This window comes from Nomascus leucogenys, chromosome 6 (assembly GCF_006542625.1).
Source record: "Nomascus leucogenys isolate Asia chromosome 6, Asia_NLE_v1, whole genome shotgun sequence".
Lineage (NCBI taxonomy): Eukaryota > Metazoa > Chordata > Mammalia > Primates > Hylobatidae > Nomascus > Nomascus leucogenys.
Genome location: NC_044386.1, coordinates 117326505 through 117352445, shown reverse-complemented (window position 1 = coordinate 117352445; position 25941 = coordinate 117326505). Strand labels below are relative to the sequence as shown.

The 25941-nt window shown below is 46.3% G+C and overlaps 1 protein-coding gene across 3 annotated transcripts in view; it reads right to left on the bottom strand.

Moving 5' to 3' along the window:
- IGF1R (insulin like growth factor 1 receptor) overlaps positions 1-25941 on the bottom strand; it is a 319110-nt gene that overhangs the window by 255335 nt on the left and 37834 nt on the right. For all 3 annotated transcript variants that reach the window (XM_030815070.1, XM_030815071.1, XM_030815072.1), the window contains exon 2: positions 4333-4878. In XM_030815070.1, coding sequence (XP_030670930.1) covers positions 4333-4878 — 546 coding nt within the window. The remainder of the gene's footprint in view (positions 1-4332; positions 4879-25941) is intronic.

Here is a 25941-nt window from a genome sequence, read left to right as displayed (position 1 = left end):
CAGGGGAACAAAAGTGTGGCCCACTTAAGAGAGAATAGAAAAGAAAAAAAATAGGCGAAAGTGAGGAAACAGGGAAGACCATCAGATGCTGTAATGAAATGCTTGTGGTGGTCTGATATGAATGACAGGTCCTGGGCTCAAAAGAGTTCTGCGCTGGATATGAATGACAGGTCCTGGGTTCAAAAGGGTTCTGGGATGGATATGAATGACAGGCCCTGGACTCAAAAGGGTTCTGCGCTGGAGATATTTGGAAGTTTAGGTGGAGACAGGAGGCAATGCAGTTACCAGTGGATGAGATGAGAACAAGCAAAGTGAAAAGGAAGCCCAGGATAGAACTCCAGCCATGCTATGATCTGAATGTTTATGTCCCCTCAAAATTCTTATGTTGAAACCTAATCCCCAGTGTGATGGCTCTGGGAGGTGATTAGGTCATGAGGGTGGAGCCCTCACAAATGGGATTAGTGCCCTTATAAAAAAGAGGCCAGAAAAAAAAACCCTTGCCCCTTCCAACATGTGAAGACAGTGAAAAGGTGCTTCTGTGAACCAGAGTGTGGGCCCTCCCCAGACAGTTAATCTCGTAAGCACCTTGAACTTGGACTTCCAGCCTCCAGAACTGTGAGCAGTATTTCTGTTGTGTGTAAGCCACTCAGAATATGGGATTTTGTTACAGCAGCCTGAATGGATTGTCAGGAGACCACCATTAAAAGCCGGACTGAGGGAAGGGAGACAGAGAAGCGGCACCTGTGGGGGCAGGAAGAGACTCATAAGAGGGTGGTGTCGGAAGACAAGGGAAGAAGTATAACCACACCACATGTCGGGGGTGCCACACAACTATGTTCTTACTGAAAGGAAACCACTCTACACAGTTCTTTACGGGTCAATCGCTCTTCAGGAATGACTCAAAAATGTATAAAATCCACTCCCAAATCCAAAAAGAACTGAGAAATAAAGAAGTGTGCAGAGAACCCACAGGGGGATCACGTCCATAGAGGGAGTAGAGTCTACTACGCTGCCAGGCACTGCAGAGTCATGGCACAGAGGGAGTTTAAAGGACTGTGCCAAGTGAAAACCGCACATCAGCATGACAAAATCGAGTAGGCTCAACGATTTCACACATACCCTTGACATGTTTCTCCAGATGTTCTCCTTAGTTCCACAGCCAGCCAACGGAAGATTACCTGAATGGGATTCTTCTGTGCTTAATCTTTTCGAATGGCCATCTTAACGCTTATGTTGAACTAAAGGTAGCCATTCTGCCTGGACTCAATGCCCTTCACGGAGCTCCCCAAATGATTCCTAAGGGTTCTGGCTGGAGAGGTGCATGTGGGGCTATGAACGTTGCAGTGACCACTCAGCCAAAAAGATGATGAGGAGAAGAACTCCTGATGTTAAAAGAAATGCTCTAAAGCAGCTTGCCAATACAGAATGCAAGCCACATCTGTAATTTCAAGTTTTCAAGTAGCCACATTAAGAATTAAAAAGAGTCGGGCATGGTGGCTCACACCTGTAATCCCAACACTTTGGGAGGCTGAGGCGGGCAGATCATCTGAGGTCAGGAGTTTGAGACCAGCCTGGCCAACATGGTGGTGAAACCCCGTCTCCAGTAAAAATACAAAAATCAGACGTGCATGGTGGCACATGCTTGTAATTCCAGCTACTCGGGAGGCTGAGGCAGGAGAATCGCTTGAACCCAGGAGGCGGAGGTTGCAGTGAGCCGAGATTGCGCCGCTGCACTCCAGCCTGGGCGATAAGAGCGAAACTCCACCTCAAAAAAAAAAAAAAAAAAAAGAAAAAAATTAAAAGAGAACAGGCAGGTGAAATTTAAGAACACATTTTACTTAATCTAATATATCCAAAATGTTATATTTCAACATGTAATCAACATAGAAATTATTAATGAAATGGTGTACAGAGTTTTTCCTATACTACGTCTTGGAAATCTAGTGTATATTTTACACCTAAAGCAGTCCCAATTTGGACAAGCCACAGTTCAAGTACTCAATAAGCCATGTGGCTTATTCAATAAGTGGCTACCACACTGGACAATGCAGGTCTAAATGGAATCTACGCAAACCAAGAGGAAGTTCTGATTCAACCAGAAAATCTCCAAGAAATACGCCCATGCCTGAGTTTTCAGGACAAGGGGAAGGGAAGTCAATTTCCCTGAAAGCAGTTATCAATTTTATGTAAGTACTCCATTGCGAAATCACAACGAACTTCAGCAGGGCTGGGATGGTCAAAGAGAATGCTGCAGGGCATGGCCTTGGGGAAGCAGGTGACCAACCAACAGGTGTTATCAAGGGTCTGTCTGTCACCAGCAGAGCCCAACTTCTAACCATCGTTACATTTTCACGGTGCTTTTCCTTTCTCCTTTTCATCTTCCAACAGCCCTATGAGGAAGGCAGGCTTTTACCCCATTCCACATATGAAGAAACCAAGGCCCAAGCAATTTAAATAACCTGCTCATTTCTAGTCGCCACTCTTAGATTTGGACCCAGAATGCAGGCCTCACTCCTACCCCAGGGGTCTTCAACCAGTAGCTCATCAGAAACAGCCAAAAACCCATGGCAAGACCAAAGTAACTATCTACCTAGTTCCTGAACAACTCTCCACTTAATGACGTTTCATATAGCACCTCCCTTCTGTAAAGAGCTTATGAGTTTTCAAAACATCCTCATGCCCATATATGATCACCACTAAGAGAGGTACTGGACTGCCCTAGAAATATCCTAAAAAAGCCCAACTATAGCCCGGAGAGGCTGGCCCATCCAAGGTCATTTCTGGCCCTCATCACCACATTCAACATCTCTTTTCTACTCCATGCTGCCTCCCTTGATAACACCTTTTACTTTTCGGATAAAATTTTTAAATGTCAAGGTTATTTAAAAAATATATTTTGTTGTTTTCTCAAACCAGTGGGTAACTTAATGATAGGGCAGTTTTAATCAACCACACAACTGACTTTAGCATAAGATCTCCCCCCAACTCTAGCCAACCTTAAAGTGGCCTGACTGCATTCTCAGAGCTCTACAAGGTACTGGCTGCAGCCAGTGGGACCCCTGCCCTTACTAATCAATGTTCGCATACGCACTGATCCAATTCCACAGAATATAAAAGTGTGTGGCAGATCAGGGTACACAGATCCTTTTCCTGCCTCAGGCCTGGCTGAAGGGGAACTGAAGTAAGGGCTACCTGTGAGGTCTGGCCTTTTTTTTACACACTTCACCACTGTGGGGTCTCGTCTTTTATTTATTTTAGGCAAGCCTAACAATCTGGGGTTTCTTGGTTCTTCATAACTACAGAACATGGGTTCCTTGCATCTTTAACTGGGCCAACACTTAAATTACAGCTATTTATAGCTAACACATTGACTTCCAACCAGTGAGGAAAAGCTTCCTAGCCAATATACGTAACTATTGCTGAATGCAATAAGGTGAAGGCGCAGAGTCACATTTTAATACCAAACAGCCTGGCTCTCAAGGAATTGATCACATGAAGGCAAGAGCTCAGTTATTCTCAAGGGAAAATAAGCCTATTGCAGATAAATATACAAGAAGCTTCAAAATACCACCATCTGACCCCCAGAACAGTAAATACTTCCCAAAGTTCCCTCACTCGTGAAATCTTAAGATTTTCACAACTGTTCAGTAAACAGGTATAAAAGAACGAAAACAGAATCCCAGAGGTTTAAAAATGCACCCTGCTACACAGCTACCTGCAAGTACAGCTTGAACCTGGGACTTGCAGAAATGGGTCCAGAGGTCTCCCACCTGGGCCAGGTGCTCTGTGCATCATAACATCCTCACTAGGACCCAAGGACCACTTTCATAGGATATGAGTTAGTACTTTACTTTCCCTTTAACCATATTCCAAGTCCATTCAAACTAAGGAAGTCCCGCAGAACAAAAAATATCACTTTGCACAAAGGATGAAAGAGCTGACACATAAGCAGCCCCCAGCTGCCAAGGCTCAGGGACTTCCAAGCACACCAGGTCACCTTTCTCATCAGGAATTCAAAGCTGAAGGTCAGCAAGTTTCTAGCCCAGGAGTGTGGTGGATTATTTCTAACATGTGATTTGAACAGTCTTGACAGCAGCCATGATGGCCTCCAGCCATGCCACAGTCCCGCAATCCAAGAGTCCCAGATGCAAAGGAAAGCCAACCAAGACCCCCGCTGGGAACCACTTCCGCACAGCAGGCGTGCCACGTCCTAAATGCAACACGACTGCACCCTGCCCAGTGGAACTCGTGCATTCAGAAGAGAAGGGAGGTCAAGGAGGAGGAGAGAAGAGAGAGAGGCAGAGAGAAAGCAGCGGTCAGCATCATTCTTACTTTTCTGGCAGCGGTTTGTGGTCCAGCAGCGGTAGTTGTACTCATTGTTGATGGTGGTCTTCTCACACATCGGCTTCTCCTCCATGGTCCCTGGACACAGGTCCCCACATTCCTTTGGGGGCTTATTCCCCACAATGTAGTTATTGGACACCGCATCCAGGATCAGGGACCAGTCCACAGTGGAGAGGTAACAGAGGTCAGCATTTTTCTCAATCCTGATGGCCCCCCGAGTAATGTTCCTCAGGTTGTAAAGCCCAATATCCTTGAGATTGGTCATCTCGAAGATGACCAGGGCGTAGTTGTAGAAGAGTTTCCAGCCGCGGATGACCGTGAGGTTGGGGAAGAGGTCTCCAAGGCTCTCGAGGCCAGCCACTCGGAACAGCAGCAAGTACTCGGTAATGACCGTGAGCTTGGGGAAGCGGTAGCTGCGGTAGTCCTCAGCCTTGGAGATGAGCAGGATGTGGAGGTAGCCCTCGATCACCGTGCAGTTCTCCAGGCGCTTCAGCTGCTGATAGTCGTTGCGGATGTCGATGCCTGGCCCACAGACTGAAGGGAGACAAGAGGGTAAACGTCTCAGTTAGAAGGAAATAATTTTTAAACTATTTTCCAAACAACAATACAGTTGGTTTTCAGGAATCCTGTATTATTATTAAAGAAATAAGGTTCAACTGTTCACTGCAGAGCTGTGGGTTGCAGACTGACAGTCTAGGTAGCTAACCAGTTAGCTGGCATTTATACAGTGCCAACAATGGACCAGATGCTGTGCAACACACACCAACCGACTATGGGAGAGACCATCCCAGTTAACCGTGCAAACTAAAGCTTACAGCCCAGGGGCACACAGAGGCAGAGGCGAAAGTTAAATCTGCAACCCAGGCCAGCCGGACTCCACCACTGCACACTCCTGGTCCATTCTGCAGAGCGTCAGTTGCCAAGGCCCGAACAACAGCTCAGCAGCCAAGTATCAATAACTTACTACTGCACCCTGCCTGAAGGACACAGGGCAATCAGTCTACTCTACACTGGAGAACCGTCACTGTGACCTGTAAAGTGGGGGCTCAAAAACGCATGCTTCCATGCTTCCCACTACCATTTGACATGAGCCGGGTAGACTGTGTTCTCTCCATACGTGCATTAATGTGGACATAAAGGATAACCTAACAGAAGATTAAAAACGTGATTTTGTTTTATGAATAAAAGCAGCACAAACTCCAACTTTAAGTTTTATTGATCAAGAAAGCATGCTTCCTACAGAGTTTAGAGGTAATAACAACAACAACAACAAAAAAAAACAGTAAAAATCATCAGCGATCTCAACATTCCAAGATAAACAATGTTAACACTATCTATGCCAATTATCCACTCTCTATAAATGAAGGTAAGTGAAACCAGACAAAAATGACATTTGTAAACACACTTCCTTCACTTAATATTTTACAAAGTCAATACATGTCCTTCTACATCATCATTTTAAGGGGACAGTAATTCCAGAGTATGAATGCACACCATGAGGCTTTTTTTTTAACCAATCCCCTTATTGTTGGACATTTAGGTTAGCTCCTGTTTTGCACATTATAAACAACACTCCAGTGAACATTATTGGCAGATACCCAAGACTGTTTTCTTAGGATAAATCCCTAGAAGTGGAATTGCTGGGCCAATGCATTTGCAGATTTTAAAGGCTTTTCATAAAATGGCCTCAATACTGGATGACTTATTTTCTAAATTCTAAGCACAGACACACACCAAGAAAACTTTGTTATAACCTTTTTTAGGATTTAATAATCCCAAGTACACTATTAAAGCTTCTCAGATAGAGTGAAGTTTTCTGATTGAAGTAATTAATTTGGGAAGCACCCAACGTGTATGACACCACAAGAATGCCAACAGGCAGTGCCCTGCCCTCTGAGAGCCAACAGGCAGTGCCCTGCCCTCTGAGGAGGCTCATGGTGAAGGCAAAGAGCTAAGACCCATGAGGAACAATTGTCACATGAGGCAGGTGGTCAGTGGTGTGCACACAGCAAGTCCACTCTAGATGTGAATGGAATTAAGCAGGACAGACAAGAAGAGGTGGTGTCCAAGCTTTGGGCCACTGTGCTAAGGGAAGCTCTGCACACAGGCTGGCTCCCAAAGGGTGCCTAGGATTTAAAGCTCGGTAAACATCCCACAGGCCAGAGACAATGCAGAACAAGGTATGCCCATGTGCCAGCAGATCGGATGGTCAGGGTGAAGAGGGGAGCAGGTGAGGAAATGAATTTGATAGCACCCAAGTCATAAAGAATCACATGTGGGGATAAGAACTTTCATCTCAGAGGAATAAAGCCCCCACAAGGCTCCTGAGTGGGAGAGAAGCCCATATGAGCCCTTTTGCAGGATTAATCTGGTGGCCCAGCGCAGGACGGAGTAAGCGGAATGGACAAGAGAGAGAAGAAAAGACCCACTGGGCATTACATTACAATCACAGACGGCAACTGAGCAGAGATAGCGAAGAGAAGAGGAAGTGGAGGGACCCAAGGGCTGAGGAGTGGGCAAAGCTTGAGAACTTAGAATGTCAAACTTCATTTGGTCTAATTCTTTCGTTTTACCAAAGACAAAATGACACCCCTAAGACAGAGAAGAGAATGGTAGAAACCAGCACTTGGCAAACACCCATTTTAAAGGTGAGGAAATAGATTTGGGGAAGTCAAGTCACTTATACACAGTCACATACATTAGATTCCAGCCCCTGCATAGCAAAACTTGACACAAGGCTTGTCAACAGTCCTACCTCTCAGCACCCTCACCTCCTGGTTACCTTTAACCCACTCCGACTGAGCTTTTGTCCCCATTACGACACTGAATAGCTCTTAGCAGAGACCCCAGTGACACTGTCAAAGTGTCACTTGACCTTCCAGTCGTCTGGCATTGCCTCCTCCTCTCGGCTTCCCTGATTCCACACTGCTCTGCCTTCTACCTTACCTCTAAATGTTGGTTGCTATCCTCAACCTTTTCCTCTGTCACCTCATCCAGACAAGTGGCTTCCTGTGCCACTCATACTCTAGATGATGATCAAATTCATGTCACTAGCCCAGACTCTTCTGAGCTCTAATGTATATATCCATCTGAGCATATCCATTGAGGTGTCTAATAACTCATTCATTCCCCCACATAATCCACCTTCCAAGCTTGTAAACTGTAGCACTCTCATTCTCTGAGTTGCTGATGTTAAAAATCAAAGAGTCATTCCTGATTCTTCTCTCCTCTCACACCTCACATATCTAGTCCAGCAACAGACCTCAGGGCTCCAGCTCCCAAGCCTATGAGAATCTTGGTTGCTCTTCCCACAATGCTGTCCCACCTCATTCCTCCCTGTGCGGCACACTGTTGCTCAACAACCGTACACACTTCCCTCCCAAGGTACACCACCTTCTGCAGGACATGGCTCTGGCCTTTCTTTTCATGGTCTCTCTCATCGCAGCTCCAGTTGGTTCACAATTATATCACCAGTGCCTAAAACAGTACTTGGTGTGCAGCGGACACATCACATGGGACACACGCAGAATGAGTGAATTTCATCATTCTTTCGATGTCTGTATGTCTCCACTACTTTAGCTCTGATCTGAGCCACTATCATCTCCAGCTTGGCCTAAAGCAACACATTCCCCATGATCCCGCCTCCTCACAGTCCATCCGTGTCCCAACACCATCCGACAAGACTCCACAGGAGTCACCAGCCTCCAGCGCATCGAGCTTCTCCTCTGCTCACACCCTGCTGCCCACAGTGCTTCTGCTCCCCCTCAGGAGGTTGCCCCATTCTCTCGCCATGTGGGTCTCCACTCAAACGTCACCTCCTCAGAGCTTTGCCTAAACACCTTAGTTTCAACTATTCCCCGATCTGTCCCCCAACTCCTCCCTCCCTCCCCTACCTCTCATTTCTCTTCTCGCTTCTCTAAAAGGTCATTTTATATAACATTTTTAAGAATCTTGTGCATGAAACAAAGTTTGTGTACAACGAGCCATTTTATTACCCTTTGTGGAGCTGTTTGAGGGAATCTGGGCATGTGTGGAAAAGACACATCACAGCTGATGAGGGCCAGGAGGGTCTTTTTTCCCTTGGGGACACTAAATTAACTGTGTGTCGTGTGCCTGAGTTTTGAAAAGTGACCCATCACATGAGGTCAGGTGTGGAATTTTCCACTTGTGGTGTCATGTCAGTGCTCTGAAAGCTGAAACTTGTGGAGCATTTTGGATTTGGGATTTTTGGATTAGAGATGCTTAACCTGTATAAAGCGTTAGGCATCTATTTACTTGTTATTTCCAACAGATCACAAAATTCAGTACCTAGTGAAAGAACATGAAGACACAGGCTGAAGCAAGCTGAACTTCATTCTGCAATCAAAATGCAGACAGGAGGAAAGAATCTGCTTCACTTTGCCATCTGGCCCTCCTTCCACAGTCAGTGTTGGCCACTAGTTAACAGAGGCCACGCTACTGAGCTGGACTGTGAATTTCCTTCAAATGAAAGAGCAGCCTCCATACTTGACACTTGTCCTCCCATTTACAGAAGAAAAGAGAAAAAAAGTAGGAAGAAGCTACCCACTTACTCTGGAAGAAAAGACAAGCCCAAACCACAGAGCAGGAGGCAGGCCTAGGAACCAGCTGTTTTGGATCCTATGACTGACACCATTGGTCTTCAGGAGGTTTTGTGATAGAAACAGTGAAAAAGAAAACCAAGCTGGACCATGAATGATAGCAGCGTTCAGGAGGCGCAAGCCACAAACAGGAAAGAGAATAAAACATGCTCCACTGGTGCCACGAAATAATTCATGCACTGAGGGAGTAAACAGTAAACACAGCACAGGAGGGAGAGACACCCCCTTTGTGGCTACTCACTGATGATTAAAAGGAAAATGCAAAATACCCTTTCTCCCTTCTCAAAGCAACCGATACTGGCATGTGAGATCCCAGGCAGCCCTGTAAAGAATAAGACAAGGAGGGAAGCAGAGAGAAAGGGTACAGCTGGAAGATGGGGACAGTGGGGCCTCAGCAAAGTCCCCAAAGCCAGAGAAGGGCAACAGCAGAACCAAAACAGATGGGGGTGCTGGGAGGCAGGGAAGGGAGTTGGGAGGGGCAGGCAGGGGCTTGGTACCTGGGTAGAACTCACTTCTCCAAAGATGTCATTTTATTTATTTTTTATTGATTTTTGAGACATGGCCTCACTCTGTCACCCAGGCTAGAGTGCTGCAGCACAATCATGGCTCAATGCAGCCTCGACCTCCTGGGCTCAAGCAATCCTTCCACCTCAGCTCCCAAGTAGCTGGGACCACAGGGGTACACCATAACACCTAGGTTTTGTTTTGTTTTTCAATTTTTTGGCAGAGAGAGGGTCTCCCTATGTTGCCCAGGCTGGTCTCCAATTCCTGGGCTCAAGCAATCCTCCAGCCTCAGCCTCCAGAAGTGCTGGGATTACCACCACACCTGGCCAAAAGATGCCATTTTAAAGAAAGCCTTAAAAGTCAGGCACAGTGGTTCACACCTGTAGTCCCAGCACTTTGGCAGCCCAAGGCAGGTAGACTGCTTGAGGCCAAGAGTTTGAAACCCCATCACTACTAAAAATACAAAAATTAGCCAGGTGTGGTGGTGCATGCCTGTAATTCCAGCTACTTGGGTGGCTGAGGCACAAGAATCACTTGAACCCAGGAGGCAGACGTTGCAACAAGTCAAGATCACACCACTGCACTCCAGCCTGGGAGACACAGAGCAAGATTCTGTCTCAAAAAACAATAATAAAATCAAATTAAATTTTAAAATAAAGCCTTTCAGTTGAAATGAGTACTGTTAACAAAATACTCTTAGGTATTTTCTAAAGATCAAGAGGCAGAATGTCTGCTCTAAGAACTTAGGTGAATGGCATATACAAGCTATACATATTTTGAAAATAAATCCCTAAGAACTAAATGTTAATATGAGAAGGGCTAATAAAAAGCATTTGGCTGAGAAAACTCCCCAAAGCTGTGTATCTAAGTATTTGGAAGAGCTCCACGAGAACTGTAAATTATGTCTTAGACACAACCTTGAGGTCCTAGAAAAAACAGCGTGACTCCCATGAGCCCGGAGTGCCATTTACCAGCTCCTGCCCTCAGGCAGACACACCTCACCTCTAAACCTCATCTTCCTCACCTGCAAAATGGGCTGTCACTACCTACCCTACAGAAGCTGGCATAAGAATCAGGTAAGTCCTTCTGTGTTACTGAAACAGTAATAACTTTTAGCAGCTGTTATTAAGTAAACATTAATGGAAATGGTGATCTATTTTGTTGCCCCAATGTAAATATTACTAACATACAACAAAGGAGGGTGGCATGAATTAGCAAAATCATTGATTATCCTTCTGTCAACAATTCCATTAAAGAATGTTATAGTTATCCATTTAGTTAAAATGGGTAACTACTTGATCAACTCTTCTTTAAAAATATGGGATAGGTTGGCCAGGCGCGGTGGCTCACGCCTGTAATACCAGCACTTTGGGAGGCCCAAGGCGGTAGGATCACGAGGTCAGAACATCAAGACCATCCTGGCTAACACCGTGAAACCCCATCTCTACTAAAAATACAAAAACAAAATTAGCCGGGCGTGGTGGCAGGCACCTGTAGTCCCAGCTACTCGGGAGGCTGAGGCGGGAGAATGGCGTGAACCCGGGAGGCAGAACTTGCAGTGAGCCGAGATCACGCCACTGCACTCCAGCCTGGGCGACAGAGCAAGATTCCATCTCAAAAACAAAAAATAAATATAAAACAAAATAAAAAAAGTGGGATAGGCTTAGCTTATAGTTGGAAATAAAAGACGTCAGGAAACATAATTAGCCTTCTTTTACTACAGGTCTACAGGCACACTGTGAAGGTAAAGCACATTAGTGAACCAATCATCATCTTTAATTCTGATGGTAAAATCCAACGTAACAAAACCTTTGGGCTTATGTGAGAAGTCGATTTTGTCTCAGTAAGCGGCATACTATAATAGTTCTTTACTCCTCTTAAAATGAATTCTTTGGAACCAATAACTTAGTACAACAAAAACCCTCTCTAGACACTATCACTCTGGGAAAGTCAAAATGATTTAAGAGGTTAGGAGAGGATTAGTGTATCAATGAATTTTGCACAAGGAAGACAGAACAACCATCTCTCTAGCAAGTGGCAAATTAAATGAAAGAAAAGTTTTAATAGCGCAATAGACAGAACCCTGGGAACACAAAGACAAGGCCCCACGACTCCCTATCTCCAAGGAGGTCAGGAAGACTTCTCAGCAGAGAGGACCCTGAAAGATGAGCAGGGTCTTGCCAGGAAGGGTGGGGGGCAGGGTACTCCAAGCAGAGGCAGGAGCACACCCTGGGAGGCAGCTGGAGCTGGAGCTGATGCCTGGTGGCAGCTGGGGGAATCCCAGGGGTGCAGCCCGTGTGGCAGGGACAACAACAAAGGCAATGGGACAGATACTAGAAAGCAGACTGAGACAAGTGTGTGGGAGGTCAACTTTACTTTGCATGTAGGAGAACAGTGTTCAAAGTCCTCAACATGCATCACGACCACTTGAAGGAACTGTTAAAATGCAAGAGGTGAGGCCCCAAAATTCATGCTTCTAATATTCACCCAGGTGATGCTGCTGGCCTAAGCACCACCCTGTGAGACCCACTGCCCTAGGAAATAATTGAATAACCCACCCCATCACCTGTCACTACCCTCCCCACCCACCTTATCTGCAGTGTGGTGCAGGTAAAGCCTGTGCACCTGTTACTTCTCAAATTGACATTCTCTCTCTCAGAAAACCCCCAAGAAGCCCGTAGAAACTACGCATGAAACAAAGCAAAGCAGAAGAAAAATGGGGTGGAGATAGACTCTCCCTAGTACATGATCACCCCATGCTGTGCCCTTCAAGGTCTGAGGACACTCTCCTTGTGCTCAGAGAAGAGAGAGCATGGGTTTCTTTAGGGCTCATTCCTAATTGAAAAATCAGAGATCAGAAAAGGGTGAAAAAGACAATGCTATGATAACAAACACTACTGACACTTCAGTTTATTACAGTAGAATTTTCTGTGTAAGTGTAAACCGACACAATTCATGTTAAGCCCTTTATCTTCATGTGTCAATCAGAACATGTTTACATTGTATATGTACATTCCCGTTTCACACAGACAGCAATCCTGGCCACCTAACACATTCAATAACTGAAGGCAATGATAAGAATGTAAGAGATTTCCATTACAGAGGTAACTCTGAGAACAGAAATTAAAAACTAAGTGTAATTTGAATGTGAACATTGTTTTTTACTGCCACAAGAGCCACCTAACATCATGCATATAAACAAAATAAATGCACACATAGAGGGCAGTCCTGAAGGCTTGGAACATTAAAACCAGAGTGCTTCATACAGCAAAGAACTTACAAAGATGGGTGAGATGTTTCTATCCTGCCATGCCAATTAAGACATGGAAACTTTAACGAGAATTCAAAGACTAAAGGGAACACAAGCCCCAGTGTCCCCTCCACTTAAAGCATCTGTAGCCAAACAGATTGGAGCAGAATTGGTGCAGAGCTGTATTTGTAACAACTGTTTTCCTCGATCTTCATAAAAACAACTTTATCTGCTCTGACAGTTACTCCAAATGCCTTTCTCATCTTAAAATATCCCAAAGCCCAATATTCTAAGTCTCCATATTTCAAAAAACACCCTTATAAGAGCCTCTAATCCTTTCTAATTATCCGCAGTTCCCATGGGTGGCTGGCTTCTCGACGAAGCAGGACACCAGGAGCCAGAGTCCCTCGGAGCCAGCGCTCTTCGCCTCACCATGAGGCCTTCCGAGGGGCAGCACCTGCCTAGTCCCACACCCTGTCCTCACTACCACCTAGCACCCACCATGCATGAGACAGCACCCTAAACCTCCGAAGGACAGACTGCACAGCCAGCGGATGGTGCTGTGAGGTACAGCCAAGCTGGGGCAAGGCCCATGCTGAGCAAGCACCTGCAAAAACCAAGCTCCTTCTGCCTTCCTTTCCCTCTCTCTCGTGACTTTCAACTTTCTGCTCAGAACCAGGCAAATGTCCTAAATAAAAGTCGGCCCTGTGTCCCCTGTCCTCTCACTGGCTTCGTTTTGTAGAACACATTACATCATTCCAGTTACAGTTCACATCCTCATTTCAAAAGCATTTTACCTTGCCCTACAATGCTCCAGTTTCCTTAAGTGACCTGTACTCTTTTCAATTAGCCAGTTATCTAAGTCTAGCTGATAACAGTGTAGAAATCCCACTCATCTGTTCCCCTACCCTGCGGTGTGATTCTTCATGGATGTGGTGTCAAAACAGAAGCTTCTTGAAATACTGAGGCTTTCTATCTGACCTGGGGACTTTCCTAGAGAGGAAAAGGACTGGGCTAGTATTCAGAGACCAGCTACCTCTTGGTTTCATCACTAACCACCCACCGCATGGCCAGAGGTCAGTCCCTGCATCACTCTACTTCATGCACAGGAAGGAAATCCTCTCACATGCAACAACCTGGATGAAGCTTGAGGACATTATGCTAAGTGAAATAAGGCAGTCGCAAAAGGAGAAATCCTGCCGATTCTGCTCACAGGTACTCAAAGTAGTCAGACTCACGGAGACAGCAGAAAGTGGTTGCCCGTGGCTGTGGTAGGAGAGAATGGGAGTTATTAATGGGTACACAGTTTCCATTTTTCAAGATGAAAAGTGTTCTAGAGATTGACTGGACAGTAGTGTAAATGTACTTAAACCGTACACTTTAAAATGTTAAGATGGGAGGCCGGTGGGCATGGTGGCTCACGCCTATAATCCCAGCACTTTGGGAGGCTAAGGCGGGGGGATCACGAGGTCAGGAGTTCAAGACCAGCCTGGCCAACATGGTGAAACCCCATCTCTACTAAAAATACAAAAATTAGCTAGGCATGGTGCCTGGCGCCTGTAATCCCAGGTAGTCGGGAGGCTGAGGCAGGAGAATCACTTCAATCTGGGAGACAGAGGTTGCAGTGAGCCAAGATCACACCACAGCACTCCAGCCTGGGCAACACAGCAAGACTCCATCTCTTAAAGAAAAAAAAAAAAAAAAAAGGGAGGCCGGGCGCAGTGGCTCACGCCTGTAATCTCAGCACTTTGGGAGGCTGAGGCGGCGGGGGGATCACTTGAGGCCAGGAATTCAAGACCAGCCTGGCCAACATGGCGAAACCCCATCTCTACTAACAATACAAAAGTTAGCCAGGCATGGTGGCACACACCTGTAATCCCAGATACTCAGGAGGCTGAGGCAAGAGAATCGCCTGAACCCAGGAGGCAGAGGTTGCAGTGAGCTGAGATCGTGCCACTGCACTCCAGCCTGGGTGACAAAATGAGATCCTGTCTCAATAAAAAAAGGTTAAAGATGGTAAGTTTTACGTTGTATGTATTTCACCACAATTTAAATATAGAGGGTAAGTTCTGCCGCATTTTAACACAAGTGCAAGTGGACAGCTGAGGGCAGACCACACAGCCCGTCCACCACCGAGAACCAAGGGGAACCCAGATGGAAGGAAAGCATGTTTGGCCACAGCTCTGCTGCAGATACAGCACATACAGGCCAGGCATTTAAAGATGCCACCCATACCAGGTGTGGCTATGGGCCTGCATCCAGCACAGTCAGATTCGTCAGGACACAAATAGAAGGGTCCCCCAGGAGTGCTGCACTGACTCCCCAGGGAAATGGGCTCTGGGCACACAGCCACAAGCAGGCAGAGGTGGCAGAGCAGGTGGACACCCGCATGCAACCTCTGTATTGAGTGGGCAAGAGCTGAAACACTGTATGCAACCAACCACTCTGCAAACTGAACTGTGGCAGATTCTCACTATCTGTTATGTTTCAAGGGCAGAAGCTACAACCCATTGCATTGATTTTCTAACTTTGAGTGTTTGGCACATCTGTACCCCAACAAAGTTCTTCCTTTGTAAAATGCAGCAGCGTTACTATGAGGGTCGATCACGGCTCCAGCCTGTCCCAGCAAGCCCCTGCCTTCCCTTCAGTGATCACTCCCACTCTTGCCAAAGCCTTTGTATCTGCTACAACTTCTGCATTTACTCTTCTGCTCTAACACCTCCAGATTCACCTCCTCCCCCAAAGGAGTACTTTTTCTACTGCATGCTCATCTGAGCATCCGGAGGACAGTAGGCATCCCTGACTTCTTCACTGACGCATCCTACAATTTCTACTAAGACCAGGTACCCTCGGCATTTAGGACTTCTCCATCCACACCCACAGGAACCTCTGCCCACGAGCCCAGCCAGACAGCAGCCCCACAGAGGCCAAACCCATCATCAGCCAGGAGAGGATGTCTACAACCAGTACTCTCAGCTTCCCAAAAAAAATCACCTAAAGACCTTTCTCCCGAGCAGCTCAATCCCGCTCTGCTCCAGATGACAGCCAATCACAGGCCGACACTCAAGCCCCCCGGTAGTAACATTCTCTTATCTGCACTCTAGCAGTGGTATCAACCACAGGCAAAAACAGAAGAAAAACACTGCTACAAAGTGAAGCCCTGGGTCAGAAGCCATAAACCACAATAACCTGGGTTTTGGGGATGTGCCCATTTTCTTGGTATAAGGATTTTTTCTTAATAGGTATATTCCAGGAACACATACTTTGTCTACAATGCCTTGCTAAAATCTCTTTGTTGACAAGGTGAAGAAATATGAACTACATCTGAATAGCTCAGTAAATGTTCAATTTACCCTCCAAAGTGCTGATTAATGAAGAGACCAAGGAAGGTCTCTAGTGGAAGGTCTCTTTCTGAGTACTGTATATTTCAACATTTTTATCAATTACTTGAACGATGGCACAGATAAAATGTTTATCTAATTCAAAGATGACAAGTTTCCAGGAGCAATGGCAAATACATTGGATGACAGAGTCAAGAGCTAAAAAGATCAACAGATTGGAATTGCAATAGAGAGGAAATAAATGCTATTTGGACACTTGGGTGCAAAAAAAGAAATGCACAAATGTAGGAGGTGTGAAAAAGACTTAGGAGATTTAATTGGATATAATTTCTGTATGTGACGATGTGATGTTGTGGCTGCCAAAAAAAAAAAAAAAGGAAAAAGTCAGGCAGTCTTAGACTGTACCTAAGGGCGACTTAGTAAGGGGCCAGGGGAGAGACCCTGAAAACTGGGTTTCTGCCTCCACACATTAAGAGAGATAAGTCAGTGGAAGAACATCCAAGTGACAGCAGGGACCGAAGTCCCTTCTCATGGAGAACGGCTGCAGAAACCCAGCACACAAAGGTCTCCAGGGAGGGGGACTGGTCAGGCTCTGTATGACCCTGCTGGGGGAGAGAAACAGAGAACTTAGATCAACACAGGGTGAGGGACTGTGGTTCCATATAAGAACAGACAGTAGGATTCATTTGAAACCAGACTGGACTGCCTAAAGAGGTAATGAAGATTTCTGTGGAGCTGCACATTTCTGAGATTGTATAAGCCTGATGTGATTTACTATGATAACTCTTTTGGGGTGTTATTTGCTCTGTTTTGCAGCTAAGGAAACTGACAGTTAACAATGAGCAAATGACCTACCTGGGATCACTCAGTTAATTTAGGGAGCAGAGCTGGGGCTTAAATTGAGATGACCTCACATGATTCCAGGGGTAGAAAATTCCTCTTTGGCGGTATCTCTTAAGGCTGACAAGGATGCTACAGCCAGATGCATGATTGAAGAGGGGCTCTCTCACACACATGGTGCATGCTGACAGCCATCTGACCAGAGTGGGCACCTCTTTAAAGCCTCTGAGAGTACAAACCTCTGTCAACCCCAATGCCTTGACCCGTCAAAGGAAAGCAACATAGGGAGCTCGTAAAAAGCTTTACAGAGCTTCACTTTGTATCTCATAACCCATATGTAAAGGAATAAAACTGACTTACCAGGGAAAATGCTATTATTTCAGACCTTATATTCCACTGAAAAGCATACACGTTTGCACAAGTTAACTATACTGCAGAATATCAAATTCTTGTTTTTGTTCACAACTCATAGAGGGAGGAAAAAAAATAAAGACAGAAAACACAATCTAACCCAACTACATGAACTCCTCCTGCACATACAACATTTTCCTTAGAGGACAGAAATGGATCTCACAAATTTGGAACACAAGATTTCCACTTCATCAGGCAACTGCCACTCATCACACCCTGTTTCTATTAAATCTCATTCCCTTCGTTATCTCCACACTTAGCTTTCCTTCCACGCACTGCTTACACACAGTTCAAACTTTCCCCAGCAAGCCACAGGAAAGTCGGCCTCCCCGACTTCGGCGCACCCATTCTTTATTCAGTGCTGATGCTCAGATCACACAAAGATCCCTTCATGCAAAGAAAGTTTCCACCCCACCAGAAAATCTATACATTCTTCCATGGAAATTGAGAAGTACATTTTTTTCTCTTTTACAAGTTCCAGTTGAGAACAATATAATTCTCAAACAGATGGAGAGCTCAGACAAACATGAGCAACCCCTGCCTTTAAAGCAAACCAGGCAGTGAAGTGTGAGGGGCCAAGTGTCAGTCACTGGCACCTGCATCCCCCCACCCTGAGTCTGGCCCAGGAGCACTGGAGGCTGAGGTCCAAAAAAAAAAATGGGGAAAGTCAGGCTGCCACAACCACATCACTCCAGGAAGATGGGGATGTTCACAGAGCCACACAGCCGTCCAAGTGGGGGTCCCTAAGCCTTCCTATGGCTCATCTTCTCTGAAGGGCTGACAGGCATGCTAATGGATTGTCGTGGAGGATTAATGAGCCTGCTATGGGCCAGGAACACGTGAATGAATGGTGCAGTGACATCTTTGAGGAGCCGCCTCACCCCTTTAATAACCCTCCAATTTTGTTTCCCTGCACCCTTGCGCTTCAGCACGAACTCTGTTAATTTGCTTGAAAGTCAGCAGCATGTTACATCATGTAGACAAGAACAATTATGCATTAAAAAAAAATCCAGAGGAATAAAAGTATGCCAATTAAGTGCAAAGGGATCAACGTAAATGCTCCTTGGTACCAGATAAAGGACACATTTCCAAATGGTCACCAGAAACGAGGCAGGTGCTGCCAAGCAGCACACTGACAAAGTCAGAAATGTCTCCCATTACTCCTCTTTAGGACAGCACAAGTTCAGCCTTGAAGAAGTCTACCCTTGACAGTGGGCAAAAACAGAAGACAGAAGGTCAGGCCGGGCACGGTGGCTCACGCCTGTAATCCCAGCACTTGGGGAGGCTGAGGCAGGCGCACTGCTTGAGGCCAGGAGTTCAAGACCAGCCTGACCAACATGGTAAAACCCCATCTCTACTAAAAATACAAAAATGAGCGTGGCATGGTGGCATACACCTGAGGTCCCAGCTACTCAGAAGGCTGAAGCACGAGAATCACTTGAACCCGGGAGGCGGAGGTTGCAGTTAGCAGAGATCATGCCATTGCACTCCAGCCTGGGTGACAGAGCAAGACTCCGTCTCCAAAAACAAACAAAACAGGAGGTCATTCAAACAAAAACATCCCTGGGAGGTGGAGATGACCCAAAAGGCAGGCAAGCCGCTGTGCCCAGTGCACCAGGGAGGCAGAAATCCCCAGGCACCCACCAAGGAAGTCTACAGCGTCCTCTGCATTCTGCAGCAGGGGGCAGGGCTGCTGGACAGCAGCCCCATTCAGCAGCTTTGTGGACCAGTCTTCCCAGGGACCTGCTGTAGAACAAAGCTCAAGGTGTAAAGGAAAATAAAACCCAAAGTCTCAAATCCCCACAACGGGGTGGTAAATCCTGCCCCCCTACATGGAACTGGCACTACTCCGAGGCAAGGCAAACGCTCCCCTGCCCGTAGCCAACATCACCTCTATGCCTGCCTCATTCTGCTCATCCAGGACCCAGCTTCCAAGACCAAACAGGTCTCCCAGCCACAGCACAGCAGCCTACAGTCGCTGGATGGCACAGCAGGAAACAGCAAGGACATTCATACGAGGTCAGGGCGGTGCTGCAAGCTCTCCCCACACAGCCCTGGGTTAGGGAACCACAGAGCATGCTCCACCAGCCCCTCCATGCTCTCTAGGCAATACCACGGGCAAATGGAACATGGGACAAAGCCTTGCCAAAAGGCAATCACGCTGGAGACTAAGGATCCAGGGTCTCCCACTGCTCCACCACTCATACCTCCCACCCAGGCTTACCCCACCCTGAGGCCCCTAGTATCGAGGGCGGGGGTGGCTACGTCTATATCCTCCCTACTGATGTCCCCATACCATCAAGCAGCTCTTACCAATGTATCAGGTGGTAAATAACAGACTCTCACTAACTCCATTTTTAAATGCTGGGGCATATGACCAAGGACAGTAGTATCTCAGGTAGGTGTTGTGGGAAAGAGCTTTTAGATAACGGCTTTGATTCCTTGAGGGTAGACCCCTATTTTGTTTATATTGTTAACCAGAGCTTGGTATTAAACAGAGTTTCCAAATGTTACTGGAAAGTCCAAACTCACCATCATCTTACATAAGGTTTCCAGGGTATAGTAAATATACTTCTGACAATTAGAGAAATGCAAACTAAGATATTTTTAGCTTGGCTGGGCATAGTGGCTCATGCCTATAACCCCAGCACTTTGGGAGGCCGAAGGAGCAGGACCGCTTGAGCCCAAGAGTTCAAGGCTACAGTAAATAAACTATGATGATGACACCACTGCATTCCAACCTGAACAACAGAGCAAGACCCTATCTCAATCAATCTTCTTTTTTTCTTTGGAGCCAGGGTCTCACGCTGTCACCCAGGCTAGAGGGCAGTGGCACGATCTCGGCTCATTGTAGCCTCAACTTCCTGGGCTCAAGTGATCCTCCCACATTGGCCTCCCAAACAGCTGGGACCAAAAGCAAGCACCACCATGCCCAGCTAATTTTTTGTATTTTTGGTAGAGATGGGGTTTCGCCATGTTGCCCAGGCTGATCTTGAACTCCTGAACTCAAGTGATCTGCCCGCCTCGGACTCCCAAAGTGCTGGGATTACAGGCATGAGCCACTCTGTGCCTGGCCAAGGAAATATTTTTAAAGAAATATTTTTAACTTAACAGATTCACAGGAAAAAAATTACCAATCTAATAACACCAAGCTTGAGTGAGGACATGGGGCAACAGGCACTCTCCTACTTTTGGGAGGAGCATCTGTGTGCAGCCATTTTGGAGGACAACATCTACCAAAAAATAGAAATGCCTATAACCTCTGAACAGTGACTCCCCTTCTAGAGATCCAACTCTCACGTAGGTGGGGCAAACAGATCTATGTCCCAACACATACACTGCCTCATCCAGGTGGTCAAGGTTAACAACAATGGTGATAAGTCATGCTGACAAATGATTGAAGGGAGGGCATTTCAGCTCTGTGGTCTTGCTCCCAAAAACCCACGGTCCCAGACTAACCATAAGAAAACCATGGGCTAGGCATGGTGGCTCACGCCTGTAATCTCAGCACTTTGGGAGGCCAAGGCGGGCAATCACCTGAGGTGAGGAGTTCGAGACCAGCCTGCCCGACCTGGTGAAACCCCATCTTTACTAAAAATACAAAAATTAGTTGGGTGTGGTGGCAGGCACCTGTAATCCCAGCTCGGGAGGCTGAAGCAGGAGAATTGCTTGAACCCGGGAGGCAGAAGTTGCAGTGAGCTGAGGTTGCACCACTGCACTCCAGCTTGGGAAACAAGAGTGAGACTCTGTCTCAAAAAAAAAAAAAAAAAAAAAAAAGAAGAAGAAAACCATGAGACAACTCCAAATTAAGAGGCAGTATGCACAAAACCTGGCCAGTGTCCCTCAAAACTGTCAAAGTCACTAAGGACAAGGAAAGTCTGAGACCCTGTCACATACCAGAAGAGGTGAAGGAGACAGCTAAATGTAATGTGCTGTGATGTGCTATTCTGCACAGGATCCTGAACCAGGAAAGGAACATTGGGCAAAACTGGTAAAATCCAAAGAAAGTCTTAGTTTAGTTCACTGACAGTCATGGAGTAATGCTGGTTCCTTAGTTGTGGCAAATTACCGTGGTGACACACAATGTTAACAGAGGGGAAGCTGTTAAGAGGTACATGGGAACTCTCTGGACTATCATGGCAACTTTTCTGTAAATCTAAAACTATTCTAAAAGAAAAAGTTTATTTAAAGAAAGAGTGAGTATATATGAGCATGTAAGCCACAGGACAACAGAGATCTATTTAAATGTTTTTTAAAAAAGTACCCTTACTGCTCTGTGGCTTGCTTCTGCCTGACCTACCAACACCGCCCCACCCTGCCGCCCCCAGTTTCTTATGCAGGTGGACATAAACACATGGAAAAAATGCCTGGAAGGAGACACGCTGATGGGCCAGTAGTTCCTTCTGGGGAGTGAAGCAGACTCATAGAGTAGCAGGAAGAGGAGAGGGTGAGGTATATCACCTATCACCTTCTACTCTGTAACCGTGTATTGTTCTAATTTCCATAAGAAACATACATTCACGTATTAATTGTATACTTAAAATCATTTTAAAAACAAAGATCATTCTGCTATAGGAAGAGAGCCAAGATTTATTAAAATGAAAAACCACAAATTGCAAATCTGTGATAAAATGACGGCTAAGAATAGCATTTTTGCTTGCATAGGGAGTATCTGCAAAGCTTACCCTTGGGAAGCCGGGTGGAAGAAGGAAGAGTCAGAGGAGAGGAGGAGGGGCCTGGCATGTTTACTCCTTACCTCCTGTTTTAATTTCCTACCATAAGCATGTGTTTTTGTTTTGTTTTGGGATAGGGTCTTGCTCTGTCACCCAAGTTGGAGCACAGTGGCACAGACATGGCTCACTGTAGCCTTGACCTCTTAGGCTCAAGGGATCCTCCTGCCTCAGCCTCCTGAGTAGCTGGGACTACAGGTGCACACCATCATGCTTGGCTAATTTTTTAATTTTTTTGTAGAGATGGGGGTGTCACTATGTTGCCCAGGCTGGTCTTGAACTCCTGGACTCAAGAAATCCTCCTTAGTCTCCCAAAGTGCTGGAATTACAGGCCTGAGCCACCACGCCCAGCCAAGCAGGTTTTTAAATCATTATCATCATGAAAATGATCATAAATCCTCAAAGTTCATTCCTTACCGGCTCCATCTCCTTGACCCCCAAACCACACCCAAAGGAGCCCACATTCTGGAATTCTGCTTCTACGGCTGTGATGGCACAGGGTCCCCCTCCTTTGCCGGCAGCGTGAGGACAGTGTGAGAGAGCAAGCACCCTCAGAGGTGGGTGGCCCCTGCCCTCACTCACACCGTTGGCTGAAACGCTGGTGTCTCTCCATCAGACAGGATCTGTTCAACATCAATGCTGTTCTCCACTGGGGCATCCTGAAAGATCTATATAAGGGGGCAACTCATATCCATCTGTGATGGCAGCAAAGTGTGGCAAGGCAAGAACCTAATGTGCCTTCTGAGTCATCTTTAAACTATGCAAGGTCTCTGCCTGCAATAAATATATTCTAATACTTTAGATTAGTACTTTCTGATTAATCAATCTATGACAAACCCCTGAATCCTCAACCATGGCATCTAAAAAAATGTAGTGCAACTGGCTGGGCACAGTGACTCACGCCTGTAATCCCAGCACTTTGGGAGGCCAAGGTGGGTAGGTCGCTTGAGGTCAGGAGTTTGAATAACATGATGAAACTTTGTCCCTACTAAAAATATAAAAATTAGCCGAGTGTGGTGGCAGGCACCTGTAATCCCAGCTACTTGGGAGGCTGAGACAGGAGAATTGCCTGAACCTGGGAGGCAGAGGTTGCAGTGAGCTGACACCATGCCACTGCACCCCAGCCTGGGTGACAGAGGGAGACTCCATCAAAAAATGAAATAAAAAAGTAGTGCAACTGTCCAAAGCTGCTTGTCCTTGAACAGGACGCCAAAAACCAACCAAGCAACCAAAAAAAATCTGCAAGATATCTAGAGAGGGAAAACAGCACAATGAAGATGAAAAACTGCCATTTCATGCTGCTTTTAAGATCAAGTGATTTAATTTCACTAACATTGATTTTTGCAGAGTGATTTAATTTTGCTAACACTGACTGAGCTTCTGCTTACTTAATGTTAACATCTGGGCAGCCAAAGTCGTCACCCGCCACACAGAGGGAGGAGGAGAAACGTGAGGCCATCTGAGAGCCCGTCCACATGCATATACTGATGAATCAAAGCATACTGCGTAAAAAGAGGCTTCCAAGATTAATCAGGGTTTATTTTTTAGCTCCTGAATCTCTCAGGATGTCTGATAAAAAGCTGGGCCCTTTCTCCAAAAAAAATACACTTAGGAAGAGTTTGCACGCCATTTCCAAAGGTCCTCTGAACCCCATCTACAGGGCCTTTTGAGTCACAGACCCTCATCAACTAGTCTTGAGCTATAAGCATCTGTGATACCATTTTACAGATTAAAAAAAAAAAAAAAAAGAGGACTGGAGCGATTGGGTGACTTTCTCAAAATTCTCCCACCAGCTAACGGCAAGGTGGAGAGCTCTGGTCTCATGCTGCTAAGCAGGGTTTTCTAGAAAACACGCAGCACACTCAGCAGTGGTTAGCACGGAGCCCCAACGAAAGCATTGTAATAGCATTCCCATATGTGCCAACGCTAGGCAAAGGTATACACATGAAATAACAGTGCCATCACACACACACACACACCACACACACACACACACACACAGGTGTGTGTGGTGAGTCGAAGAGAGAAAGTTGGGAGCAGGGGGGAGAGAGAGTGTGTGGGAGGAAGTGAAAGGCAGAGAGAGGAGGGAGAGTGGGAGAGGAGGAGAGTAGGAGAGAAGGGGAGGGGGAGAAAACGGGAGGGGGAGAGAAGGGGGTGGTGGGAGAACTATACTACTGACACTAAGAATTTGGGCCAGGGCTGGCCAGGGCTTAATCCAAAACCCTGCCCCCTACTCGTGAAACAAGAATCTAGGTTCAGATCACCAGAGAGCACACTGAGAAGCCACCATGTCCTTCCTTCAGTAAGGTGCAGGCAGGCAGGGGGCCTCAATCACTGGGACTCAAACTCCCCGCCCATCAGCCACTGTTCCATGCTACAAACTACAGAGCCCAAGACACCACTGCAATTCAGAAGCAAAGCCCCAAGGTAAGTGGTACCAAGTATCCCATTTCCACAGGCACTCCAGGACCACTACCAAACAGGGGCTGGCAATCATGAGGAGCCCTGCTTTCCAGCAAGGAGATAAGTAACTTCCGCCTTCCACTGGAGGCCAGAGATGGCAAAGACAAAAATCTGAAGATAAAAAGAGGCAGAGAGCTCTACAGCTGGACACTTTTAAGAGCTTTATTTCTTGTCCCAACTTAACCATTAATTACACAATGACAACCTGGGGATGCTTTGGCTTCTATGCCAAGTCGTGGCTTCTAACGCCACCACCTCTCTCTCCCCTGGTTACCACACAGCATCTCGCTAGGGGCTGGGCCCTGGTCTAGCCCTCCATAATGCACCCTCCACCCTACTACCAAGGCGGACTTTCCAAACCACAAACCTGACAGTGCCCATTCTTCTGCATTAAGTCCTTCAAAACCTCCCTGTGCCTTCCAGAGAAAAATCCAACCTCCTTGAAATGGCCTAAGACTCTGTGATTTGACCTGTGTCAATACATCCAGTCTCAGCTCCTGATATTCCTTTACCAAGGACAAGACATGGAGCCAACTGAGGTTTCTAAACTCCAAGTCACTGAGTACACATGCTTCCCAGCAGCTCCTTCCATCAAAACACCCATCTTCTCTAGGCCAGGCCTTTAACACTCACCTGGGTGCAGACTCACCCCTTCACTGCCACAGGACCCCGACTGCACTCATTTCTCTTAAGTTTAGGCACTCACTTACCTACTGGACTGTGATTCCATGCGCAGCTGGAACTGCACTGTATTTACTGTCCTTCACAAGAGCCAAACCAGCACAGGTGTGAGAAATAGCAGGTGCTTAGTAAACACCGGGCAAATGAATGACAAGGAAGTAATCAGTTGCCCTTGTTCACATGCTCCCTCTCTTCCTTCCCCTCCTCCCAAAACCTTTAGGTTTTTCCACATGCTCCCTCTCTTCTCAAAACCTTCAGCTTTTAAGCGAATTCATACTCATAAAAATTTAGTAAGCCAGGCGCGGTGGCTCACGCCTATAATCCCAGCACTTTGGGAGGTTCAGGTGGAAGAACTGCTTGAGGCTAGGACTTCCAGACCAGCCTAGAAAATATATCAAGACCGCATCTCTACAAACATTTAAAAATTAGCCAGGAGTGATGGCGCAGGAACATAGTCCCATCTATTCAGGAGGCTTAGGGGGGAGCATCGCGTGAGCCTAGGAGGTTGAGACTGCAGTGAACTCTGATCACATCACTGCACTCCAGCCTGGACAACAATGTGAGATCCTGCCTCTAAGAAAAAAAAAAGAAAAATACTTCATTGATATTTGCTAAAACTCAAAAGTCCCATCAAAACCATAATGAGATACCACCTCATATCCATTAGAATGGATAGCTACTATAAAAAAATAAAATTTAAAAACAAAATAAATGTTGGCAAGGATGTGGAAAAATTGGAATTCTTATGCAGTCTACAT